This window comes from Prorops nasuta, unplaced genomic scaffold (assembly GCF_024137725.1).
Source record: "Prorops nasuta isolate Cenicafe-Biocafe unplaced genomic scaffold, Cenicafe_Pnas_1.2 PNAS00006, whole genome shotgun sequence".
NCBI lineage: Eukaryota > Metazoa > Arthropoda > Insecta > Hymenoptera > Bethylidae > Prorops > Prorops nasuta.
The window spans coordinates 4278199-4305619 of record NW_027116803.1 but is presented as its reverse complement, the minus strand read 5'-3'; the positions used below and the strand labels follow the sequence as shown (position 1 = coordinate 4305619).

At 36.3% G+C, this 27421-nt stretch overlaps 3 protein-coding genes across 14 annotated transcripts; 2 read left to right on the top strand and 1 right to left on the bottom strand.

Moving 5' to 3' along the window:
• Positions 1-949: 949 nt before the first annotated feature.
• LOC136774459 (serine-rich adhesin for platelets-like) lies at positions 950-27062 on the bottom strand. 11 transcript variants are annotated; one of them, XM_066728757.1, is made up of 17 exons: positions 26922-27058; positions 18434-18723; positions 17786-18076; positions 16058-16246; positions 15478-15982; positions 15175-15408; positions 14814-15113; positions 14604-14732; positions 13792-14546; positions 13436-13625; positions 12813-13118; positions 12095-12131; positions 11100-11242; positions 7753-8079; positions 6822-7256; positions 6265-6738; positions 950-6154 (listed from the first exon to the last, which is right to left on the bottom strand). In XM_066728757.1, the coding sequence occupies exons 2-17, from the start codon at positions 18682-18684 to the stop codon at positions 6083-6085; spliced, it is 4638 nt and encodes a 1545-aa protein (XP_066584854.1). In that variant the 5' UTR covers positions 18685-18723; positions 26922-27058; the 3' UTR covers positions 950-6082. The 11 variants fall into 11 exon arrangements, with proteins under 11 accessions (XP_066584854.1, XP_066584859.1, XP_066584860.1 ...); XM_066728762.1 differs by having other exon boundaries at positions 13436-13610; XM_066728763.1 differs by having other exon boundaries at positions 11100-11221; positions 26922-27057.
• LOC136774625 (uncharacterized) lies at positions 25548-26372 on the top strand. Its single transcript, XM_066729032.1, has 4 exons — positions 25548-25677; positions 25779-26025; positions 26107-26189; positions 26278-26372. The coding sequence occupies exons 1-4, from the start codon at positions 25548-25550 to the stop codon at positions 26370-26372; spliced, it is 555 nt and encodes a 184-aa protein (XP_066585129.1).
• On the top strand, positions 26493-27342 carry LOC136774461 (uncharacterized). 2 transcript variants are annotated; one of them, XM_066728770.1, is made up of 3 exons: positions 26493-26611; positions 26695-26835; positions 26970-27342. In XM_066728770.1, exons 1-3 carry the CDS (start codon positions 26580-26582, stop codon positions 27340-27342), a joined length of 546 nt encoding a protein of 181 aa, XP_066584867.1. In that variant the 5' UTR covers positions 26493-26579. The 2 variants fall into 2 exon arrangements, 1 of the variants encoding a protein (XP_066584867.1); XR_010822811.1 differs by lacking the exon at positions 26493-26611 and having other exon boundaries at positions 26665-26835; positions 26933-27071.
• The last annotated feature ends 79 nt before the right edge of the window (positions 27343-27421 follow it).

Genomic DNA, 27421 nt, shown 5'->3' with positions numbered 1-27421 from the left:
GCAATTAGTTGTCGGTGAATTGTACTGTAAAATCTCATGATTTTTTACATATTAATTAACTGGTTTTATTATTGTAGCTATAATGTTTATAAAGAATAAATAATTTCGTTTATAAATGATTAAACAATGAAGAAGTATGATAGATGGATTGAAATATCTTTGATAAATATAAGGTTAAAACAGCATTTGTTTATCTTGCAACTAATGAAGTATTTATTTATATTAACTGTCGAACTTCTCTGTACATTCAATTAAGATGTATGAAGTGTATAGTAATTACTTCAAAACATTAGTAAAAGGTATTTTTTAACTTAAAATGTTAACAGACAGAAATACTATATTGCTTTAATATTACAAATTTATTATTCTTACTTTAACACAAAAGGGAAACAAAGCTTCCATTGTTGTGTTAATTAAAGTTTTTTATTATATATACATATGGAATATTTAGGAACAAATGGTTTCATTATTTTCTGACCTGACAAAAAATATTTATAACTAATATGAGAAGAAAAATAAATATATAATTATTATTGTTTATTAAAATTTCTATAAAATTTTTTAATTAATCAAAGATAATGCAAAATTAATTAAAATTAGTTTTTACTTTAAAGCTGATTTTAATGTTTTTCTTTTGAAAAAAATACAGAATTTTCTCAGATTATCCTCAGGCATATTTCGGCATCAACGACTTGTTTCATAATAATTATGATTTATAATAAATTGAAAAATGTTATAAATGAGAATAAGGTATAATGTTAAACAAAATAAAAAGCCAAGTAAAAAAAAAAAAATCACTAACGACTTGCAATAATACTTCTTTTTCAAGTCCGATGCTTGAAACAATACTATTGATAAAATGAAATTAAATTTACATGTTGATATTGCATACAAAATTGTTTGCTCGCATTTATCACAGCGAGCTTGTGCCTTTCAGTATGAAGGTAGCATTTTCAACCAACGAATTGTAAAGGTTTTTTATCATTTCCATAAGTTTATGACACTATAAATTCTCATTTGAATAGGCACAAAAGTAGGATGTTAATTTGTCAAACAGCACCATATTCAATAACATATTGCCCTAATCTTTTTTATCGAAAACGGGATAAGATAAAAGAGTAAAATCTCAGGTGCTCCATTCTGACTCAAACTTAAAAAAATAATTAGCAACGTAAAATTTATTTGTGTGTGGATCTAATATATTTAGGAGGCATAAAGAAATAGATAATAAATGCATATATTCATATAATATTTCTTGTATGACATACACGAATAAAATAGATCATGTAAATTTAATCTTATATCTTTCATAAATTGAATTACTGCAGGTTTAATTTCAAAAATATATGTCTGGGAGCAAGACGACATTATCTTTGTGATAGACTAATGATATATTTGACTATTAAAATGTACTAAAATAATCTCTTTAAACGTATCATAATTTTTCGAATTTTATACTTAGCATGAATGAGTTTTTTTAAAAAGGCTTTTATTGCTAATAATACTAAAGTTAATGCTGGATACTATATAATGAATAACTGAAGAGATGGTATTTATATTAGAAATTTTATTACTAATTATTAAGGGATCAATATTATTATTTCAATAACTATAGTCAACGTTCTTTTAAGCAAATTGCAAATATTCAATATAGACTTCATACAAGTAAGAAATTCATAACAATGTTTTTATAGTTAGTAATTATGACGAACATCTTCAGCGTTTTTTAAAATAATTTTGAAACAAGAGTGTACAGGAAATGTAATATGTTACATTTTTTCAAGCAATAATTTTAGGAAAATAATTTTTTCCCCGTGGAAACCCATGAAGTTTTTGTATAAATTGTATAATAATTCTTTTGAAATATTTAAAGTCATGTTTATAAATCCACTGAAGCCGTCTAACATGCAAAATATTTTCACTGTAGGTCACACAGAAATACAGTGACGAATCTCAAATTTGAATTCAAAATTACATTTTATTGTTATTTTAAATATGAACTAATATAGTATTACCATATACACATTTAATAGCTCACTTATAATTTTAACTTATAATACACTCACAAACATTGATAAAGACAGTCACGATATTTTGTAGCAAGTTTCATGACTGGTGAAGCTACAGCGCAAGCTCTATTATGTATAATATATAGTTATTCTTATCAGTAATGCATGTGGTGGTAATTAGATTATCTTATTAACTGTCACTGCAATTTCAATCTAATATTTACCCAACTTTTTATACTGACTTTGCATGATCATCACTTTCATCCTCAGCTCTCATACGCCAATAACTATGCCGCAACTCTAATATACTCGGGAGCTTCATATAAAATAAATTGTTTCATCTACTAAAGCTATGAATTATAATTAACTAAACTTTATAAAAGGAAATGCCTAGTCCATTTTCGAGACATACTTTCACTTTATTGTAGTCAGCGTTATTCTCAATTGCTGTTATAAGAGATGACCAGACAATGCCAGGCTAATAAAGACGTTAGTTGCAGATGTTTTTAAAACGTGCCTTAACACATTCAGTTCAGGGTGGCTTTTAATGGCTGAATGTTAACTTTTTTATTATTATTATACTTATTTTATTCTTAGCATAATGACTAGGTAAGTTTTAGCCACCCCATATTATAACATCTTGTTTGATCCCATATATTATATTCGTACCACTTTTTTGCTTGTTAAATATATGGATGAAAATTTCTATGCCAAAATCCATTATTTCAAAATTCGTATCAATTTCAATCCATAAGTTTTTAGGTATCTTTTAGGTACAAGTTTTTAATAAATAATAAATGTGTATTTTTTCTATGATATATTAGATTCTTTTATATGATATGCAATATGTAATATGCTTTCTCATACCTTTTATATGCTATAGATTATCCGAAACATGCTCTAAAATATAGTTATATTTAAATGATATACATTAATCGATTTACCTGTAGCACAGAACTAAAATCACGAACAAAAAGTATTTTATGTCCTTATAGATATAATATCTTTGTACAACTAAATAATACTAGTAATTAAATATATTTAAAATCTGTGAAATACGGAAAATAAATTAACTTAAAGTTTAATCTTTTTTGGATGATGACACTTTAAAATGGCGTGAACTTATAAAATATACATCGTACGCAAACATACAGACAATAATAACTATATTTTTTTCAGCTCTTAAAGCAGAAGCTCTCTATCTATTATAAAATATAATTAATATGGAAATGAATATGGCCAAAAAGTTAGTAAATATCTGTTAATGTACTTTGGCATCGAAATTTTATCAAACTTCGGAATTCCTAAAATCTCGTCTCTCGCATATTTCATGATGAAGCAGAATAGCTTAAACGTGAGAATTTTCAGCAAAAATAGATACAACTTAGATTATTTCAGCTCACAGTATTTATATAGAAGAGGATCACCACCACTTTATTGGTATACTTAGCCTCGTTTAATTTACATACGGGGAATGTATAATTTATCCTATTTTACCATAGGATAGATTCGATCAGTCTGTATTTTTTTAGAAGGACTTTACCATATATATAAAGTCAAGCGACTTGTGGACGATTTATTATTAAATAGATGGTGTATGTATATTTGATACAGTTGACCAAATTTCTGCAAAATTTCCAATTCTGTGGCTTCAGTGTTTAGCGTTGTAACTAGCCGGACTCACACATTGAACTTATTTTTATATAACTCTTAAAATTTTTTTAAATACCATTGAAGATTAATATTTCGTATATGAAAAGAATTGTTGGTAAAAATTGGATGAAAATAAATTGGCGGTCATTCTCGGAAATTATCGCTAAACATGTTGAATAATACATATAATTCATTAACTTTCGTTATTATTTTCTTTTATATATTCAACAATTTACTATAGTATTAATGCTAAATTTAGCTTCGTAAAACGTATTACAAGCACCTGTTATCTAGTACGTTACACTTTGAAAGACTTATTAGAATTTAAAAAAACTTGCATAGTTTTATGAGAAGAAACTACGGCGTACTGGATTGTTTAATAATTTTCATCTAAATTGAATCTATATTTGGTCAACTGGAGTATAACCTGTACAGCACGAACGCAACGTAGATAATAATATTAACCCGGGAGAAGAGTTTTTCAATAATCGTTGATCACATTGTTAATTCAATTTCCAGCGATTCAAATAGGGCAGCTGACATTGTGAAATTGTTTCCCCACGAGATTGATAATGGTATCTCATATGGAAGTTTCGTCGACACATGGAGCAATCTCTTTTATCAAGTGAAGCCACAACCAATTTAGACCGCATAATCTCATTTCCATTTATAGTTAATACCATCAATGAACTACCACGGGGAAAAAAGTAAAACTATGCGGATATATTGCATGGGTAATAATTTTTTACCACACAACTCGTAGACTCAATCATTTTGAAATAAAAATTTGTATGTCTATATTTTCATGAGAAGTCACTGAAGCCACGTTAATTGAAACACACCGATCAACAGCCAAGGCGAAGGATAAGACCGCAGAAAATGTTAAGAAGCTAAACTCTGGTTGAGTGAATTTATCGTCTAAAACTGTCAATTTGCCAAGTACTTTCTATGCAATCAATCCGATAAAAGGATATGATTTTAAATATCTAAATCTTATTGAACTTAATAACATGACAAAAATTACAGTTATTAGACCAATTTTTAGCATATCTTATAATCAATTTGATAGAACAGAAAAAAATATACTGAGTCGAAATTACATATAAGTCGTGTTAAACTTTTGGTCAACTGAAGACATTTGATGTATAAACGGTACATGAATATTATACATGAATAATTACAAAATGCGAGTATTCTCGAATCAACCGCATTTAAAAGCTTTCTCTTGAGTATAAATTGTTTCAGAATTTATGCTTAAGCCATTTTCGACTGTACAACTCAAATGGATTAAATGACATTTCAGTCAAATATAGATTCCAAACATAGTCCTGTATCTACAAGCTAATCTCTTGAATACACAGCCATTATTTATAACGCCTTAACCCGTTTTTTTTTTATTAAATAGGATACACCACTCTTCTCTAACAGCTCCAATCTACAATTATGGCGCAGAACTTCATTAAAGAGCTGAGACCTATAGCAGCATAGGCAAACTCATTTCTCTGCTTTGGTGCTACAGTGTGTTAATGCTTCACCATTATTTACTTTTACAGAATAAAGGGCTTCGGACATATAAATGAAGAATTTCTTTTAGTTATATTTATACATATATATCTCTATATATATATATTTAATTTTTAACACTTAAATATTTAGGGCCTCTCTTCTATATAATTACTATGACGTTTATCACAAATTACGCATATTATGAAGTTGGGCTTTGAGAATTGCATTAGGATAAGAAGTCGAACTGAATAATCGAATTTCCAAAAAGTAAGGAAACCTTTGTTTGTAAATGTGACTACATCACTAATCATATAATACACAGTTCCAGCCCTGCTCTATATTAATATGTCGATAAAGAGTTTTGTGCTATTCATAATCATGTGCACTGCAATCGGTTTTATCACCTAGCATCTTTCTCGGCGCGCTTAATGTGATTCCCTTTAGTAGACATTGAGTTAGGCAAATGAAAACTAGTTCAATCGAGTCAATGGCATGTACATAAGCTTTAATCGTGTATATAGCGTATCATTATTTATAATACTTCTTAGAACTGTAATTGTGTGTATTTTTGTCATATCGAGCACGATGAACTAAAGATTAACTTCAAGATCAAACAGTATCTCTCGTCGAAAAAATTATTTACTATAGAGAATCTCATTATTTCTTATAATATTTATATAATTGCTGATAATCATATAAATTATGCTTGGATAAATAGTAAAACTCCAAGAACGTACCTCGGTAGTCTTAGTTTACTAAGCAAGAGCTGGTAAATATATGAATCGTCTCATGAGAATTGAAACAAAGCGAGTTTTTGCATGGAATAACCTGTGCATAAATTAGTTTGGATATTAATGGTAGTGGATGGCGGATGTATTGTCTGTTCACTACGCAACAGCCAGGCAATTGAACGTTTATATGTACACTGGAGACTCCTGGCCAGTCAGCAGCCTAAACATCGACGTGGGCATGGTTTTCATTAAGATCTGAAAAATCAATCGTTGAAAAGTGAACGAAATCCAACATGATTCAAAAATATGAAGCAAATCAAAAAGAAAAAGTACAATCTCACGAATACTAAGCTTGAAGTGCTTACCTCACCAACGGACGTGGCCAGAAGATTAACTATCTTTTCATGCGGAACGGCAACAACGCTCTGATTATTAATTTCAATTATCCTGTGACCCACTCTGACTCCCCCTCTTTCGGCGATACCCCCTCGCAGCAGACTACATATAACTCCATTTTGTACACTAAATCCTAATTGATATTTTGTATCCGGCCTCTTTATTTTCACTTCAACTACCGGCGCGCACGGGACTACAGTTAGTTTAACTACCGTTTGATTCTTCGAATTTTTTATATAAGTCTGACACGTGGATAAAGGCAAGCCCACTAACGAAACACCATTGATCGCTATGATTTGGTCGCCGATGTTCAGTTGTCCGCATCTGGCAGCAGCACCGGCCGGAGCTAAATTGGCTATGACTACTGTTGGCAGCATCGAACCCCAGCCAGATTCCACAATCACTACGCCCAGAATTTCACCCTTCGCCTTAGGTACCACCACCTATAAAAGAACAGTATGAGGTCATTTAATAATATTCATGCAAAACTTCATCCATCGAATTACTTATAAATATAAAATCCGACCTCTTTCTGCATCTCCTTCTTTGCAAACATTTGAAGCTCATCCCCGAAGATCTCCTGCGAATTTAAAACTTCCTGATAGTCCATCTCTTTGACGAAACTGTGATCCTCTATGCCATTTGCTTTAAGGAATTCCATGTAAGCTACTTGGAACGCCTGTCCGATACTTTGTGCAATGAACTGAGCCTCTTCACTCTCAAAAACATGGCATATCATTTTCGGTGTCCTATTAATCTTTGGCGCTTCCTCCATCTCGTGGGGTACGAATCGTCTTCGTGCCATTAACACCACCAAGTCTCCGATGTCAGCTATGTAGGATATCGTCCTTAAGGCATGGTCCATCATGATTTCTTTCAGGTCCGTATTCAACACCATAATTTTCTCTGTTGAAATGAAAAGGTCTACCTCTGTGCTCGGCTGAGTCTCACCATCCGGTGCCTAAAATAATAGAAAATTTTTTAGTCATTCGCTCCTGAAGGACATCACAGAACGGGATGTTCTTTCATACATACCAATGCCTATTATGAGAAAGCAGCATGTTTATGAAATGAGGAAAACATGGATTAATAATTAGTACATGAATGACATTGACGTGCAGTAGGTCTCATGAGTTACACAATAAAATGTAGCCAAGCATTGAAATTTAAGCTGATTAATCATGAATTTGCCAAGCATCGACGAGGATCCATATAAACCTGAGAGTTTAGTAAGTTTACCTTTTAGGATCAAATAGAGACGTGTGTAAGTAGTTTGACTTTTTTTTCGTTACACACATCACACCCACCCACACACACACACACACACACACGTGAATGTAATATGAAGGTATAATGAAAGAAGAAAAAGAGAAGAGAGACATTGAGAAAGAGAAAGAAAATGTTTGAAACTAGAGTGGAGGTTGAAAGGAGGTGATGTGGGATAGGAAAAGGCGGACCTTTATCTTAGTCACAGCTTCTTCGACCATATTCTTCTTAAGGCGTTTTCGCCGTTTTCGTCCCCCTTCCTCTTCCACCTCCACCGACCCCAGGAACTGAAGTCTGAAAACGGTTGTGGGGCCCATCGAGCCACTGATCGGGGCCAGTTTAGGCTGCGATTGCCCGATTGCATCGGACTGGCCCCCACCAGAAGCATTGCCCATAAGCTCCTCGCTCGAGTCGCACTCATCTTCTTCCAAGCTCCCTTGCGATGCAACGCTGCAGCGGCCATAACCGTGCTGCCCACCATAGTTTAACAGCGTAGCTTGCATTGGAGCCGGCACCTCCTTTTGTCACGCCAAACAAACAAACAAATGCTCTGCTAATCACATTGCCGCACTCGCACCACCAGCAAACAAGGATCAAGAGCCAAAGCTCGCAAAATATCTGAGTTGCTAACAAATTACATACATTTACTGGGCCTAAAAACAGCGAAAAGGGGTCTTACTGCAAACTTGATAATTGTCGTTAAATGGATCATAGCCAAAAGGTCTCACTATATTCTAGTTTACTGAATTAGCCAACAAATGGTAAATCGTTAATCTTATCACTCGACTCTTAGCGATAAACAATATAGCTATTGATACAAGCGGAGCTTTTTTACCAACTGACATTGTTTGATTAGCAACCCAAGATTTCAAAAAATTATGCTACATGTTTAATAAGCAATAAAATTCGTGTAATCCCAAAGAACATCTATGTTACAGTTATGTAATAAGTAAAATATTACAAAATAAATTATTTCAACAGAAAATTAAATATTCAAATTCGTTTCTACCTGTGATATACTTTGATAGTTGAAAAATTAGGGGATAGATGGCAAGCAAGGCTATAGGTAGGGAATGGGTCATTAATAATACATTCGTCATCTGGATTACTGTGAAACCGTAAACCATTGATAGATGAGACCGTAACGAGTAAAAATCTCATCTATCCATGGCTGCTGACTTGACAATTAGTCAGATGACATAAGGTATACAATTGTATATATGTACCACACATTAAAGGATGCATGTCGCTTCAGCTATAATGCAGCAATATTACTCTAGTTTAACTGATACAATTTGATTAAATAAACATTCTCTGCTTACTACACATTGGAGAGAATATATTAAATTTTCCGGCAAATCTCATGCTGATTATCCACGCCACTTGTTCCAAAATTCATTTCTTTTATGTTTTCAAAGTTTCAGCTTGACATAAAAAAGGATTTGGTGAAAGTAAATTGTTGGTGTGCGTGAAGCATCTTATCTATACTGACAGGCTGGGGCAGACGGAGTAGCAGGCAAGTAGAAAAATATTTGCAGAGAATCTAACGGAAACACAGAGACACAAAATTACACTGAGAAGATGATAGTGTTCGGTGGTCAGGTGGTGGTGTTGGTGATGTGAGGAAGGGGGCGCTACACTGAAACATTCAGGCCTCTTAGCACGACGGCCGTTTCACAATTATTTGATTATTCATGTAGAGTAAATACGTGATAATCAATATTTGGAATCGTATAAATCTCTCTTCGTTTTAAACAAATTCTATTAGACTTCCGCCACTTGTGTTTACCTCAAGATCCAGAAAACTACAGAATATTTCATATAAGCACGAATGTAACGCCTGTACAAACAAATAATAATTTTAGATAATGAAATTTTAATTTTCCAAATATTGGCTATCATAATTGTCCAAGTGAAAACCCAAGAGTATAAGGAAAGACTCGATAGCTTTTTCGTAGGTTTCTGTTATATGTATATAGTTATTATAAATTAACTGTAGTGACTGTGAGAAAGAGAAAAGTAGATACAAGATGATTGCTATTAATGAAATCTTAGCAGTGACCCGGCGTGTGTTTGCAAGATTTTTTTCTTTCCTGCTAAAAACTCTCAGGTTTAACTAATTATTTTAGATTTGCGTACTTTAACCATTTGAGGGCTTTAAACGTTTGTTAGAAGGCTGCGTATGATTTATAGCACCCTTTTTCAGTAATTTTCTGTCAATTCGCAAATGGCATAAGTCAATTAACCCTAAAATGAGAAAATGTGTAACTAGCGTAGGAAAATATTTTTACTGCAATACATTCAAACGTTTTTAACAAATTTTCATTCCTTTTCTTACTTATTTTACTTTAAATCACGTGCAACCTCCTAATCGATCTATTACAAATTTTTGATGCTTCTATTTTTTAATGGAATGTAAAATTGTTAAAAAACTAAAACAGTGCATTATTTTGAATACATCGAAAAATTATTGTCTGTGAAGATCCTCAAAGTGTTAAAAACACTAACATCAATGTACATTATTGCAGCTTAAAATATTACAATTTTGTCGACGAAAAATAAAGTAGCAAATAAAAATATTAGGTGTACAAATCTATTCTGATCTACCGATGTTAATCAACAGTAGTTTCTTTTTAAATCGAGATTTTTCATTCGTAAATTTGTAGGATATGGAATGTCAGTAATTACATATTAGTTAACTCTGGCTAGAGTCAAAATTATGTTACAAGACATGAGAAAAACGACCTTCTTCTCGTAAGAGAACGTAAAGTGATACTATTGCACGACAACGCAAAGCCCAATGTAGCAGTATTAACAAAACGATTAATTCACACTTTAGACTGGGAGGATATCCCTCGTACAGTTTATTTTCCAAATATGTCCCCTTCACATTTCCATATTTTCCAATCATTTCAACACAGTCTGGTTGGTATGCACTTTCAAAATATCGAAGAGGCGGAAAATTTCAATGCTACATTTATTAGTTCGAAACTGCCACAATTTTTTCGAGAAGGAATTCGCTGGTTGCTACAAAAATGATTGAAGTTTATTGGAAGTAAGATAGCACTTATTTTTAGACCTAACCGACGTATGGTTCCTTTTTTAAATAAATAATATTTGTTGTATCAAGGGATCAGAACTTACTTGTACACCCACTGTAATATAAAGCATTATTTAAAGCATGCTACTATACGCCTTCTTCACTTTACGATACTTTATAATTTTTTACTAGTTACATAGCTAAAGTAAACAAAAAAGAAAATAATCTCAAAACTCAATTAAAACCCAATTCTTAACGAAAGATTAATTTTTAATAGCAGTCAATTAATCGTTGAGTGAATTTAGAATTTCTTTGAGGATTACCGAGCATATCTACCTACGAATAGATACTCTCATTGTTTTGTTACTCTCGTTAAATTATTTCGCAAGGCTTTATCTTTAATTTATATTATGATTATGAGAACGTTAGTGGATATAAGGATAAACATTAATATACCATTTCGTTAATGATTTAATGAGACTTGTCGAAGCTTTATACCTTTATCCTAGAAACAGCTTCCTCAGCCTGGCACATTCTGGTGGATTTGGTTGGTTGACCTTCGCAAACTAACTGAGTGGATCCGAGATACCTTGCACGAAACAAGACCCCTTCTATCAAGACTGAAGGATCATCCAGCACAGCTGTAAACGCCACAGAAACACACCATTTCTTAGTCACCACATCTTTATCTTTAACACCGAATGCAGCTAGATACTCGGCTGAACAGTGCAAAATTCTAACTGAAGACTTGGGCACACATTTCGATACATTCTTTGTATGTCCCTCCCAAATTCTATCAAATCTAAATTCCCCCATAATAACTCGATATACTTTGGATAAAAACAAACGTTTCCATGCAAACTGGTAATAATTTATGTTACTTTGAAATATTTGTATCACAAATGGAACTCATCTTGTCGTTTGAATTAGCACTTTAGCGCAAATTAACATGTAAAGTAGTAGTAGGGATCAAATGAGAACTAAATGCTGCTTGCAATACTCCTAGTAATACAGTGTGTTACAATATTTGTAAAGAATTTTACGGGCGATTGAAAGTGGTGCTTATCACTGAAAACACTGATACATCTTATCAAGAAAATGGTAAATACCACATCTTAAGTTTGTTTGAGATTCGAAACAAGCTTGAGATCAGCATGCAGACAGATATGACTGGCAGGTGTAGGTATACACGTGTGTTATATTTATGTTAACGGAGAAAAAGGAAAAATCTTTATTCCTCTAATGATAGTTTTAGGAAGAAGTACCTACCATGCAAACGTCACGAAGACAGGAGAAGAATTTACAGGTCATATCCAAGGAAGTAGCGTTAAAATAAATATAAATTATTAATTAATTAGTATTGAATTAAACGAAATTGGTTAATATTTCTACTGAAGACGATCAATTTTTAAATCATATTTAGTGTCGCATGCCAGAGTTGAGATTGTCTATTAATTTTCTTTCAGGTTGCTATTAGAATATTTTCATAATACCTTCTTTGTTTCTACTTTTCTTCTTCCCCTCCTTGTCCTGTAAGAATACAGATAGTCAATTTTAACGAATCGTTCATCAAATATAATTATTGATATAAAAGTTTAATAATTTTTGCACGGCAAATTAAGCAAAGAATTTGCTAAACATGCTTTTTCTACGAATAAATAAATAATGAAATAAATACAATAAAATTGTGAAATATGCCCACGCGGTATACCTGTCGATCGGTCATCCCGCTTTACCATCACACATTTCGTTGAAAAAATTAAAAATGATACCCAAGATTTATAAGCGCTACCTTATAAATGTAACAATATTGATAATAAATAGATATATTGATCTAAATATTGAATAAATGACTGCATGAGTAGGAGGGAGTCTTAGGCAAAAAAAATGAAGTATTAGGTAAAGTAATGAGGGAAGAAGCGCAAGATTCTGCAAAGGAAACAGATAAATAAATGTATATTTAATGATCTCTTGTTGTCTAAGAGTTGAAATAAAATAGGTAATATTACGTGCAGAACAAACAAGTGCTAAATGATTGGCTAAAGTACAATGCTAAACAATGAAAACCTGCTCGTACATTTATTTGTTCGATATGTGAGCTAGTGATTGTCGGTACTAATAGATGTACGAATATCGAGTTTTCACTGTTGGCCACTGCATATCTACGCTAATATAATAGAGTAGGTTCAGTGACAGAATTTGAAAGGGCACCTTTTTCACCTTGCTGTTGGATTCCTTGAGACTCTGAGGGGACGTGGGAGAATTTTTAACTGGGGTCTTCTGAGGGCTTGTCGTAGTTTGCGCGGGGACTGTGACCTCGCATTCGGCAGGAGGTGACTGAATAACGGATACTACCGGAGGTGGAGAGACAGAGGTAGATGTCGATGGTAAGGGCTCGGAAGAAGGTGCTAACGATTCTATTGGAGCGACACTTAAGGTTTTGGGAGTTTGCTTAGGAGTTACGACTTTTGTACTCATTGGTGGTAACATTGTCCTAGTCTTAGGTTTCCGCCACCCCTGCGTAATATCAAGATAGTATTAGTACGACACCAATACCACCGCTTAAACGAAGAGGAAACAAATCTCCCCTAACATACGTGCATTTTTACAATTTCTTTTAACTTAATCTTCTCGATCTACTACCTAACTGTGCAGATTGCTTCTTATGCCAAGTATGACTGATTTATTAGCTTCTAGCATTAAAGTATTTCAGCCCAAAAGATCGAGTTGTGTTTTAAATTACAATCTAGTGAAATGGTGGAACAGTATTTAGGGCTAAATGTGCTATAATGAAACTATTAATGAATTATTTAACGATAAAAAGAACTTGTTACCTTATCATCGTAAAATCCTTGATCGTCGGTTCGTTGCTGACCAAGTAGACGATCCGTTTCTAAATCTGTATCAGCCTCTTCTTCGTCGGGTCCATCCTCCACTTCCACATACGTTTCGTCACCTCCTCGCCTTACTTCTGAATCTTCACTATTGCTTTCTATGCAGATTCTTCGTCTGGCATCCAAAACACTACATTTTAGTTAGAAGTACTTACAATTTGATTGCTCACAAAATTCCTCTTAAGATATTCCAAATAATGCATTTTACACATTTCATACTGTACTCTTTGTCAAACAGATTAATAGAAATAGCATTATTTGGAATACCCAATAGAAAAACTTAAATAATAATATACCTTGGAATCCAAATAGGGCTGACGCTTGGTTCTGGTGGATCCTCGGATGGTGATTTAACAGGCAACGTTTTAGTTCTCTGCAATGCCATTCGGATATCCTTGATCGCTGCCTCTACCTCCCCTCCCATTTCTAGGCTCACGCTTTGTCTACCCTGAGGTGCGGGTGGAGGTGGGGTTCCCAAGGGATCCAAGCCATCCAGCTGTAATTCGGTCGTTTCGTACGAATTATCCTTCTTCGTTATAAATAAATCTGGCGAGGTTGTTTTTAAGGAGTGTAAAATATCCTTTGCCACATTCACAGTCATTTCTTTCCCACTATCATTTTCGGTGCCTAACAAGTCGTTTCTGGTTCTTTGAATAATCTCCTTTTCAATCTCATTTATCTGTCGCTTCATTAGCATTACTGTAGGATTATTGTTGTCGGTATCACTGGCGTGACCGCTGGATAATCCGTCTTCCAAAACTGGCATGCTTGTGTATATTCTTAAGGAGTCGGAATTATTTCCTAGATCGCCAACCGATCCCAGCAATCCACTAGCTGGCATGAGCTCGTTATCCATCATCATTAGGGAGACTTCACTGTCCAAATCCCCACAATTACTGTCGCAGTCAGTTGTTTCTGGACTTAGCGTGAAGTTGCGCGAATGGCCAACTTGTAACCCCACTTCTGTTTCCCCCAGATCTTCGCTACTTCCAGTACCCACAGAAAGGTCAAGGAAGTTATTCTCGTGTTCTCCAGTCTGCAGTGAATTATACTATTATACTTGTGCAGTCTAATTCGATTGTTACAAACAAATTTCGAAGCTACTTACACTTCGCGCAAACTCCGATCTTTGCTTTCTAGGCGATTCATGTACTTCCTCTGTTACAGGCGGCCCAGTGGCCAACCTTTGACCAACATAAGCACTTCCTCCCTGTCTTCGTAGTTCATAATCTAAATCCTAAGATTAGGAAGTAATATTTAAATGTCATTAATGTCTTAATGTGATGATGATATCTTCTTGATTGCTTTAATGGCTTACTTGAAACGGAAAAGTTTCTGTACTATTTTCTTGCTCTTTCGTTGGCGCTGGGCATTTAAAAAATTCTTCTAGCACTTTTCGAGTTTCGGAAAATTCGTACAAATAGTCAAACGTACTGCCTCCTGGCGAAACAAGACTACTGATATTGTCGGTTGGAATGACCGATGACTTCAGAGGATCTTCCTCCTCCTCCTTTTTCGGAGATGGCGGTGAAACATTAATCGATTGATCATCAGAGTGATTAATAGCTGGTTCTATCACAGGTTTTTCAACGATAATTTCAGCAGACGCTTCTTCTTTCTACAAATTAGAATAATTAATTGAAAGAAATCGATTATTAAAAATAGCAATAATGTTTAACCTCTTTATGATTAGGCGTCGTTGGTAATACTCTTTGTGGAAAACCAGGCCTTGGTGTCATATACATAGAGGGTGAAGATAATAAACTTGGGAGCTGAGTGTTTTCACGAACACCATATCTCCTAGGACTTTCGGAATACTGCGCTATTGGTAATTCTCCAATTATTCTTGTTACTTTATGATTACGTTCGGGTGAAGGTGAATCTGGTTCACAGTCGCTCGCCGGTGTAACAACCTTTATCATGAACGCGTAATTAATATAGGTTTAAATTAATTTTATATTATTTCGAAATTCTTTACTTACCTTAAAAAATTCAGAAGTATTCCTGTGATATGCTGTTGTAGGACTAGGTGTACTTCCAACACTAGAGCTTAAAGGCTCTGTAGGAATACGGCTCCTTTGAGATTCTTCTGTTTCTAGTTCTAAATTAGTTTTAATATGCTGATTTGTATTATTCAAATCTATCCTTAATCCTTGCCAATGGTCATCAATGTCATCAAACACAACTACTTCCCCATCACTGACGATAGCCATACTTCTTGCAGGTGTTGTGTGATTCGATTGATAATCTACACAGTTCTTTGGTAACCCATAATCTAAATCAGTAATACTTTTTGGTACACTGTACTCTACATTATTGCTATTTAAAATTGTGTCATAGTTCATAATGCGGCTATTACGGTGGCTCTTTGGGGAATCATAATCAAGAATAGACTTTGATGGATTGCGCCGCACCGAATGCACTTCAGAAGAGAATACAGTCTCTGTCACCTCTCTATTTGTACGTTGTTTTCTAGTTTCACTGCATCTAAAAATGACAAACATATTAATTTTTCTCTAAATTCAACTGACACAATAGTACATATACTCAAAATTAAATTACCGGCTCCTTAGTTCCCAGATAGTTTGTGAATTTGGAGACTTATTATTTTTCTTCACCGATAATTTATTATCTGTCTGGCCATCATCGTTGTTTACAGAATTAGCTGCAGTGACAAAACGTGATTTCCTTGCTGCTACTTTGCCTCTACTCTGGGAAAAAACCTCTCTACCGCCAGCAATTTCTATAATTCTATAAGAAAAAGAGAATCCGAGGTTGTATAAAAATAAATACAATCTTAGCACTATTTTAGAAAGGTAGTAAAAACTACTTATTAAATGTTTATGTAATGTTGTAAATTTCAATGCTGTAATATACCATGTGTTAAGTTTATTAAGAATCAGCAGAATATTAGTAGCGTTGGTATTTTGATTTTATTGCTGACACAGCAAATCAAATTGTGCCAGACTGTTGCTTTTTGTAATTATCACGAAATGTGGGCATTGTTATACAATATGTCAGATAAATGACGCAAGTTCTATAAACAAATACCGATTATAGAAAGAGACATAGTAATCTAACCCTGTCTAACCCCAAAAGAGAAATATGTGCCTCTCCAAACTGTCATTCCGCCTAACAGTTTTCTTCGTTTGAAGAACATCACATTTATCTTAACGTATTTCGCTCTTCGTTAAAATTTTAAGTTGTAAATAATAATAAATATTGAATCTTCAATGCCTGCAGTGAAGAGGTCTACCAGATTCATGTCAAACTTCGTACTCTAACAATTGTTTCACGAGTTATCCACTTGGCCGCGCTTTTATCGTTTTCAAAATAAACCACATTGTACGAAAGTTTGTATGTTTACCTAAAGAATCAACGATCTTTCAAATAAAATAAACGTTCCGCTTTACAGTATTTTCGAACATAGAATTATAAGTTCTATCGACTAACACGCTCCATTTGTCCTGATAGGCTGGTACGGCATACAATTTCAAACAAATGGCATTATAATGATACGCGTCATTGAAATGATAATAACATGACGTCAGACGCATTTTATAAAGGATTTAGCTCAGAGACAACTTCATTGATATTGCGTTAAATGATTGAATGAATTTTGAAGAATATTTATAAAATAGGCCAAGTTGTCATGAAACGGAAAGCACACAGAAACACGCGCTTTGTAGAGGGGGAAAACATGACATTTGAATGACATTTCCGTATGGATATCGTTCATGTCGAGCTTGAAATTATTGCTGCTATACCATACATAGTATTACAAAGGGCCCTAAGCGTTTATCAGGACTCCAATATAATCGGCAAACGCGCAGGTCTAAATTGTAGTGGATATCTAAAATAGACAATAATCACGATATATTCGTTTTTCAGGATACTTAATTTTATTCAACTTGAAAGATGCAGCCGTGTCTCTCAATTTACTTATGTAAATATTTATATATGTTATTCAAATATAATAGATAAGAAAGATATACCTATTTTTAAATGTAAGATAGAAATGTTTCAGCGAGTATTATTATCTGCAGCACAAATTCAATGCGCTATCAATAAAATTATTACTATCACGCTGTTATAACACTTTCCCCCGTAATCTCTTAATCCCCGAGTGATCCAATTGCTACAGATGTTTCACCATGTGTTACTACTACATGTACAACCATGAATGTGTAATTACTGTTTTAGCTGCAGTAGACCGCAGGATGAAGGGGTCTTTGCTCTATACATGAATTCAAGGATAAATATTAATGTATGTTTCTATTGATTTTTTACCTAGAGTCCCGCAGCTTGTAGCTACGATCGCCTTTGGCGGAGGTGAGTATGTAGACAGGGCTACCTTCGGTGCCACTGTCATCCTGCTGGGATTGAACCTGATGATCGCTGCCAGCCAGACTGCCATATTGGGGAGCGTCATCGCTGCGTCCAGAGGCCGACGACGAGCTCGAGGAAAGCGGCTTCGTGGCAATGGGCAGCTGGCCCTCGGCTGTGAAACCCGACACCACGCTCGCCGTCCTACGGGACAGCGAACCTGATTTTTTTCTGCCATTCGCTCGCTTCCTATACCTACGAACGTAACTCGGTATTCTTAAAAACCACTAGACAGAGGGCATTGTCTTAGCTTATATATTTTAATTCGCCGACCCTTCTGGTATTATTTCACTTTCATACACGTTCCCTCATGACGATTCCCGCCATTTTACTCTCGAAGTGGCGCTCTCTTGCGCGAAGCTTCACGATCGTCCATTGTTGAGTCTAACGATAAAGTGACATTTTCGAGAACGGTGGCTGGACGGAGGCTAGATGATGGCACCAGAAGGGTCGGCGACTGAAGATGTATACAATACTTGGGAGCCCCCCGATTGTTATCGTCTGGCCAAAATGAGCTTGGGAGGGGCTAGGATTTAATAAGAATTAACTTGCCTGTCGGAAGTGTCGCGTTCAAGCTCAATCATGTCGTCAGATATTGCAGTGCTGTTGGCTGCGATGTTCGCAGAGGCGACGGTGACGGTGTTGGTGATGGTGGTAATCGTGGTGGTCTCCGAATGACAAGGACTGTCATGCGGCTGGTTGGATTGCGTGTTGCCCCCCGGGGGCGGGGGTGGTCCGCCCCTAGGCCGGCATTTTGGAAAAAGTCGGGTCAAGTCTGCGTTTTCCAAGATCAGGCTTGTCATCGCCACGAAGGATTCATATCTTTAAGAACGATTGTCATTCTAAAATCACAAATTCAAACAACTCCATTATGATATTGGAAAAAATAACCTTTAAACACACATATCATTGCTCTCTACGTAATAATTATGAGAAACCCATAAACTTCGTGCAATTCACTCTGTAAATTCCTCTTTAACGTCGTTATTTCACTAAAAATCCACCGCATTTCGACGTGTATGTACAAATTTTTAACGTATAATAATACGCCGCCGAATTTTTAACATTGCAGCCCCACATAAATCGGTATTCTGCAGAGATATGAAAATGCATTTTGCTTTTCTCCGTGTCCGCGTTCAAATAAAGGTTTGAAATCAAAATTGATAGGTAACACTAAAACATTTTGCTGTAGAAATAGCTTGGAGGTAAAATATAAATTTATTAACTACTCGTATCTACGGCGGATGCACACGTTAAAGCAATAAATTGCATAAAATCAAATTACGATCAAGCCTGATGGTAAAGTAAAAAAACTGTAACTTAAACAAAATTAATTGCCGTTTGCAAACCGGCCTTTTTAATGCGACACGGCTATAAAATTTCATATTTGAGTGGCAGGTTCTAAGAAATTTTTTATGTAAATCTTGTTCTTGCGTGTAGCCAGGAGAGTATCCCGGAATTTAAATTATCCACCGGGAAAGAATCCTTAGCGAGGTGGCTAAGATAAAATGTTATTACTGAAGTTTATCCGTATAGAAGAGGAGGGGGTACTCGAGGGTGAGCGGTATGAGTCATTGATGACGCATAGGGGGGAGGGGTTCGTTCTTAGGCTGCACAAGACATTGAATTAGCTCCCGTCCGAGCTCCCGTCTCTGGAGTGTACAGTGTCGGCCTAACCGCAAAAAACCCTGCACCTGCCCACTTAAAAAAATTACCTCATTAGTATGAATTTCATTAAAGAGGAAATTTTTAAATTTTCGCAGGGGAGTTAGAATTTTCGTGTAAAGTTTTACCAGTCAAATTCCACTTCGCACGGAGTTGTGAGAAGAATTTTAGGCAGTAGAATTCTCGAGTATGAAACGTATTACTGCCTGACTGTTTCAACCCTTGCAAACCACTGACCTACCCCCTCTCCTCCCCGCTTCAGTCCACCACCTTCAACTCGAGCTCTCTCAGCACCTCTGAAGAATCCTACACAGAAAACAACACTTTCGCGCGCTACAATAGACAAAATATCGCAACAATCCAAAATGTTACTGGATAACTTAAATTGGAGAAAGAGGAGAGAAGAATGAGTTATATTGGAATTTTTGAAACTTTCCAATAAATATTGCTAGATGACCGAAAGGAGTATACTTAAAATTTGCAAAATAATAGCTTTGTCAGAGCTGAATTCTTCATTGACAATAATGAGTCTGGCTTTATTTGCCTTGCGAGGTCTAATTAGCTAAATAAATCTAAGAAAGCTCATTGTTTTCGAGAAACAAAGGATATAACTGGCACACTGTTTGCTCACGATTGATTTACACTTGGTTCTTTTCACCCTCCAAGGATATATTTCTGCACGATGCAAATAAAATCCTTCTCTGCTACTTACAGCAGACTCTGCAGTATTTAACGAAAGACTGGCAATTCTGGAGAAAAAAATGATTTACCAAAGAGATGAAGTTGAGCTGTGAAGCGAACGAATTAATTTGACCTGGTCCTAACTGAGTTCAGGAATAGCAAAATCGGTATTTCTGTTTCTTAAATGTTGCCCGGGCATTAATTGCTGAAAATTGTTCGGGTAAGATCTTGACGGCTGGATGGATTTAGTTGGTAAACCAAGCGAGAAAATAGAAAATCAATAAAGTGTAACGTATATAGTTGGAGCTTAAGCTGTGTGAAGATACACGTAATTATTCGAAATTTTCATCAAGCTGCACGTCAGCTCCTCCCTCTTGCTGTTGTTATTCCTGTGTGATTTTATCGATAATTCGGATCCGTTGTAACAACGACAACTATAATAATAATAACAGTAATAATAATAACAGTAATAATAATAACAGTAATAATAATAATAGTGTAAGAGCGCACACGGGATATAATTTAGTTAAGTGCAATTTCAGAGCAACTCGCACATTTATTTTGCTAGTCAAGCTCGTTCGCAGAGATTGAAAAAATTTGTTTCAATGGTGGTCACTTTAATTTCACTGATTAAATTACTAGATTTGGACGGTATATCTTGATACGCGATCTGTCGAGTGGATGGACAGGTTTGGCCAAGCGAGTTTGGTAACGATGGTGAAATTTCTGCAAGCTCGTGGAAAAGTTAAGGGAAGATATTATTGATAGGAGTGTGGAGCGATTTGAAAGTTTTTCAAGTAAATCCTTTTGGTCGATGAAAATTCGATCAGACGAGGATAGAAAAAAGTTTACTGGCATATTTACTAGACACTTGACAAAGCGAAGTTATTTTTGTGCATCGGATTGCTCGTGCCAATAAAGCGTATACCGGAAAAATGAACGCAGGATGCTGTGCTATATAGCTTATCGTGGCGTGACGTCACAGGCTTTTCTGTGTTTGCCATAGTCATATATGTAGCAGCGAAAGCTTCTTGCAATAAATTTATATAGTAGTAGCGTCGTATGCTAAGCAGAAGACGATATTTGGAATATTGATTTTCCCTCCTTTCACCATAAATATATTTTGTAATTCTGCCGGCGGAAGATCCACTCTCTCTCTCTCTCTCTCTCTCTCTCTCTCTCTCTTGCTTCTTATTTTATCATCCGCGTCTATATGCAAAAATAGCAAAGCTCGCGTTTAATAAATTAACGCGAACGCATTTGATGTATTTCGCAATTCCTTTTAATTAACGCGAAAAGCACTGCTTTTCGTCAAAGCATTTTTACAATAATTAGAGGGCAAGCTTTGTGCGATATGAAATATATAATTATAATAATACAAACCATGAAAGGCACGTAAAGAGAGAGAGAGAAAGAAATAACGTGCTTGTGCCTTGTATCAAGGAGAATCGTTGCTTTTACGAATTTCGATTTCCGAGGCATGCGCTATATGGTATATTTTCTTTACAGCATGAACACTGCATAAATTTACAGCGTAAATAGATCAGTCTCTAAGCCGAAATCTCATCGGTAAATAATTACGGAGGGATCCAGCTTACGAATTTAGTCAAACTCGGGCTCAAGTTCGACTTGGAATAGTCGATTACCAGTGGTGTATTATACAAGTATGCGGTGAATTCCTAATGGATCACCAATTTCAATCTAACTGTTCTCTCCCGTCCCGTCGCTTATATTCCGCGAGTTAACGAAAAATCTACCAATGAAATTAATCCCAAGCATAATATATTTGGAAAGCCGAGCGAGCATTTCGACAAGGTGAAATTCAATCGCATTCAACGCTCCTGTAAAAGCAAATACGGCCGGCCAAAACAAATATTGTTTTTCTAGCGAACGGCAACACTGGGAATGTTCAGTTGTGTTGTTATAACGACGCTCGAAGAATCCTCTAAGTTTTTAATGAAAAAATTTCATATCGCAAAACACGACTCGAGCCTTCTGTTCTGAGCATTTGGCAGAGACATCTACCAGAATGTGAATTAAATTCCGTATAAGTACACTCTGAGCGAAGGATATTGTTGTTTGAATTTACAGTGTAGCAGAGAGGTAATACTTGCCATTGTGCACACACCGCTGGTGTGTACTTCGCAAATGCGTTTATAGCTACAACGTAACGCAAGGTCTTACAACGATTATTACACTGCTGTAAGCAAGATTAACGAATCTGGGAAACACACAAAGAACAGTATTTTCCCCAGCAGTGTGTTTTAATAAAAGAATATGCGATCTTTTTGTCTGACGAGGAGGTTGAGATACTTGAGAGAGAGAGAGAGAGAGAGAGAGAGAGAAACTGGAGATGAAACGCGTTCGTTATTTCTCATGGAAACGATCGAAGAGTCAATTTGCTAAAATCTTGCAGGGTACGTGTGAAATCGATTTGCGGAGAATGAAGAAATAAAAGGAAGGGAAATGCTTGCAGTGCTTAAGCGGGTTGATGTACTCCGAGAGCTATTCCGTACTATTCGTACTAACAGCTTCGTTAGGAATTTCCGATTTATATTTATTGCCCATTGGCAAGCATATTTATCGTTCGAGCAGTGTAAATTACCAACCGAGCACAGAAATAGCGCGGGAATGGGAAATCCGACGATTTTCTCTAGTCGAGCTTTTAAAAACGAAGCGTAGTATTCGTACGTAGGTTCCGGGTACTACGTTATATTCCGGCGTCTATCTCGAAAGAGGAAAAAGACAAAGGGGAAAGGAGAAAAGTCGAATGATTTTCTTTAAGCTGACGCGAGTATGTTGAGCACGAGCAACCGACTCTGACGAGTGAAGAATCCTAACCTTTCCTGTGTGTTCTTACCACCCTGATGAACTCAGCCGTCCAATGAGAATGGAAAGTTAAATGTTGCAGCAGGTTCTCGTAATTTCGACCAAATTTCGGATCCACGCCCCACTGTGTGTGTACCTTTTCAGAAAATTCACCCAAATCTCCCGATTCTTGAAAGTACAATCGATTGTTCCTAGTGAACCAGGGACTAAAAAAACTAGAGAAAATAGGGGTGGGTGGGGGGGGGGGGAGAGAGAGAGAGAGAGAGAGAGAGAGAGAGGAAGAAAGAATTGAAAAGAGGTTTATAGAGTTATTAAAGGGGAATTGGTGAAGTAATAAGAAGGGGGTGAAAATGGTAAAATGGATGAAAAGCGCGTTAGAGTGGCGAGGTAGAAAAGCGTAGGCCAGTGTGGTGTTCGTATAGTTCACCACGAGAACCTGAGCGAGGGTGAAAGAAGGTGTATGAGGAGGAGGGGAAGGGTAGTTGGTAGTAGAAGAGGAATAGGAGGAGGAGGACGAGGAGGTTGAAGGGTGGATGAAGAGGGGTTGAGAAGGGGTGGGCGAGGGCGAGGGTCTGGCCTGTGCTTCGCTGAGCGTGGAATCAATAGGGGGTCACTGGCACCAACAGATACAATCGGCACATTTTGAATCTGCCTCGACGCTGCATAGCTCACCAGCGCATTGTCCGTCATTCGTCACACGATCGGCTTCTTCCAACAGGAAAAAACTCGACGCGTGTCCAACTTCTCCAACGACCAATCCACGCCACCGATAGCACAATACACCAAACATTTCACAGCACCGAGCGCGAAAACGCTTTCCATCCTTTCTAGCCCCCTTCCTCCTCCCCCACACTCCCCCTCTCCGACCCAACCTACTCAACCACCTCTCTCTCTCTCTCTCTCTCTCTCTTTCTCCTCCCCTTTTTATACCTCGCTGAAACTTTGCGAGAACGCATGGAAAAACTCAGAACAAAAAAGGGATTCCCCGCGACGAGCAAAACGTTTCTATACTCGAGCTGCTTGGAGTATTACGCGGTGGAAGGGCAAAGATCGTTTAAACTGGAAAGACTGAATTTCCAACTTGCATTAATGTACCCGAGTAAATATTTTTTCACGGAGAATGCAATTTTCTGAAACTTCGTTAATTCTCTCTTTGCACTTGGTGATTGAGACTTCTAATTAAATGACACCGAGGAGCATAAAATCTTCCGAGAAAACAGAACCGATTCTCAAAGTTAATTTGACAAACTTGGCGTGTGCATTTAAAAATCATTTATAGTGCTTCGTCGTTCCCGATGAGAGGTCAGGTTAATTAAATTTTTGTTTGTGTATGCCTCGTTATCGATATGCTTTCGTTTAGAAGCTGATATTTCACGGGGAAATTGCGCGGACTGGGTTTAAGATATACTTCGGTCCCGTACTGTAGTGGTATTACGATGAAAAACCTGGAGATGTATCGAACACCGATAAAAGTGATTCATAGCTCTGATTTGTGGCAGTCAACTAAAATAGTCCACTGCTGGCCAACTCTTTTCGTGTACGCCGATATTTTCCTCGCGTTCGAGGGAATAGAAAAAAACACCTTAAGCGTTCAGAATTAAAACAAAAATCATTTAATCCCACAGTGATCATCTGACACACGCGAGAAATATTATTTTCATTAAAGCAGAAGAGAGGTTTGGAATAGAGGGCCTCCCTCATTGTCCCCGGGAGGTTTCTAATTACAAAGGAATTTCACAAAAATTCCCCAATGGTCCCACACACAGTCGTATTAAAATTAACTTTCACGCGGAATAAACTAAAACGACTATAACCTCTCTTCAACCTCGGCTAATATTCTTATTTAGACTCGACCGATAAAAGTACTTTATCAATCTATACAAACTTTTCAATGTTTGTCAATATTTAGCCGAGAGCCATATAACGCGTGTTGTATTTACTAAAAGAAAAAACTAGAATCTCTTTCTCCGGGATAAAAATTTCCCCGAAGATATTGCACCAGTACTACTCTATTATTGAGAATATGTTTCAGGATACCAGGGGAAATGTTTAGGATTTTGTTGGTAAAGAAGTTTTTGAGCGGAATATAGGTTAGAAAATAAGGTCGAGGCCGAATGGGTGCTAAATTTTCATGATATTTTTACTGCTTTGTGCTTCGATCACACACCGCGTACCTTCAAAGCTGCATGTGACACAAATATGAATGACAAAAACAGGTATCGCGACGAAATTACATTTCATACGTAGAGAAGATCTTTTGCCAAAGTATGTCTCTTTCTCTCTCTCTCTCTCTCTCTCTCTCTCTCTCTCTCTCTCTTTGCCCGTTTCTATCGCGTGTCCACACAACACATCATTGTGTAGCATTGCAAGCATTGTAGCATCTTGGTTAAAATAAATGTCGATAAAAGCATTATCGAATTTGCACCATTGAGATGTAGGATTTGGTGACATTTTTAGCAGAGTTTTGTAGTAACAGGATGTGGGTATTGAAATGAAAAATGAAACGTTTGACAAGTGTTTTATTCAATGGCCTAGATACAGAGCCTTTTTCCAGGTGAATAATAAACAGATCCGGTCGAGCTTCCAGCTGGATTCCTGCTATTCTACGAGGATTAAGTCTTGTATGTGTATTTTAGTTTAGGAGATAAAATGATTCACGCTAAAGATGTATTGGTAAGAGTTGTATGACTGATACGTATCTTTACTTACCGTCTGTTCACAGATAACAGACGAGCAGAAAGAACTCGTGTTATTGAAGGAGATAATTTGCATCTACGTGCCACGACACAAATGAAAACGTTTAAATCTTCCTTACGAGCAATTATTAATTCTCCTTTTACCGTCCAAGCTGGACAAATGACTTTCGGATACTTGTCTCATTGCAAATTCAATCATTGTCACGATAAAAAATTAGCAAAGGCCACTACCGTTGCACTCTTATCAGAATGTCAAGAATTTCAAATGAGACCGTTGGTGTATAGTAAGAAAGGCTGTCGGAGATAAGGGAATAAGAGTTTGTCTACCTGTTATATGTACATACCCTTGGAAAGAAGAATCTTTCAAGAGAAGGAGGTGAAAAACTTGAGAAAATTGCAAAAGTGGCACGATAAAAGCGTGAAGTCGATAGATCGACGTCAGAGATACATTATGCGCACTCACTTTTATTTTCACACAAAAAGAGAGCATTCGCGACTGAGAAATCCGAATGGGAAATCGATCAGCCGCTACTCGCATTTACATGCGAGCCTACGTATGTTATATGAACACTTTTCATCCTAAATATCCGGGAAATCAGCCTGAGCTCAGCTCTCTTTAATACCATGGTACGTCACAGCCTGAATTCTCGCACTTCGCGACGATATTCACGAAATTCCGTCTTTCAATAATTTCGTACAGGAAGAAGCTCGAAATTCGCGTGGTTAAAGTTCTGGCTGCACTCAGACAGCGCGTGTTGTGCGCTAAGCTGCTTAATATTATATACATATACATATATATATATATATAATAGTATATATAATACTGTATGCGTATATACTATGTATGTATTATATATAGGTATGAAAAGAGAGAACACGACGGAATCGTAGAAAATTATTCAATAAAATAAAGCAGCTCGATGAAATATCTCGTTTTAACAGGAAGGGAACGTCGAACAACGAGTGGAAATTTGAGAGGTTTGGACTGGGAGATCAGTTTCGGGATAATTGGCAGGTTATTGTGAAGAAGAATTTGGTGGCTGACAAGCACGGTATCTTTCTACAGGCGCAGCGTGTCCCCAAGTAAGAGAATCGATCCAATACAATAATGTATCCCTGGCTTCGTGAAAAAGTGTTTTATAAGGATAGCCTAGCTCGTTGGTTTTTACCTTTTGTTCAGGTTTCTCTCTTGAAGCATGCACTGTTCACTGTTTAAGGCACGTAGCACTGTTCAATTGGTCTGACGAAACGCCGCAATGTCCGGAAGTTCACGGATTATACGGGGTATTTCGAGGGTGGCCGGGTACTACCGAGCGAATAGATGGCGCCTCCATCCGCACATCACGCCACCCCCATGTTGAAACTTCAACCCGATATCAGCCCCCACCCCGCCTTACCATACCATCAATTAGCTCCCACCATAACCCGCTTCACTGCGTCCTCTCCCTATTCCTATTGCTCCGCTATTCTTCCTTTCTACCCTTTTCTAACTATTCCTATTGTTATCAATCTTTAATTAAAATTATCTCATGTTTTTCTACTCTGTATCTTATCTTAATTAAAAATTGCATTTATTTCCACTACCAGTAAAATGAAACTAAGATAATTTGCGTATAGCTTACGTTACATTTCTCGTTTACCACTCCATTCTTAGTTTTATTTTTTATCT

Excerpts from the sequence above, each read along its gene's own strand:
- LOC136774459 (XM_066728757.1), bottom strand. The coding sequence starts at position 18,684 with ATGACAAGCCTGATCTTGGAAAACGCAGACTTGACCCGACTTTTTCCA. Across the intron at positions 12,132-12,812 it reads CCAACAGCAAGGTGAAAAAG|GACAAGGAGGGGAAGAAGAA; the intron begins GTGCCCTTTCAA and ends GTATTCTTACAG. Across the intron at positions 11,243-12,094 it reads GAAAAGTAGAAACAAAGAAG|CTGTGCTGGATGATCCTTCA; the intron begins GTATTATGAAAA and ends TGGCGTTTACAG.
- LOC136774625 (XM_066729032.1), top strand. The coding sequence starts at position 25,548 with ATGAAAAATGAAACGTTTGACAAGTGTTTTATTCAATGGCCTAGATAC. Across the intron at positions 25,678-25,778 it reads TTCTACGAGGATTAAGTCTT|ATAACAGACGAGCAGAAAGA; the intron begins GTATGTGTATTT and ends GTCTGTTCACAG. Across the intron at positions 26,190-26,277 it reads CGTGAAGTCGATAGATCGAC|CCGCTACTCGCATTTACATG; the intron begins GTCAGAGATACA and ends GAAATCGATCAG.
- LOC136774461 (XM_066728770.1), top strand. The coding sequence starts at position 26,580 with ATGCGTATATACTATGTATGTATTATATATAG. Across the intron at positions 26,612-26,694 it reads TATGTATGTATTATATATAG|GAAGGGAACGTCGAACAACG; the intron begins GTATGAAAAGAG and ends TCGTTTTAACAG. Across the intron at positions 26,836-26,969 it reads CAGGCGCAGCGTGTCCCCAA|GCACGTAGCACTGTTCAATT; the intron begins GTAAGAGAATCG and ends TCACTGTTTAAG.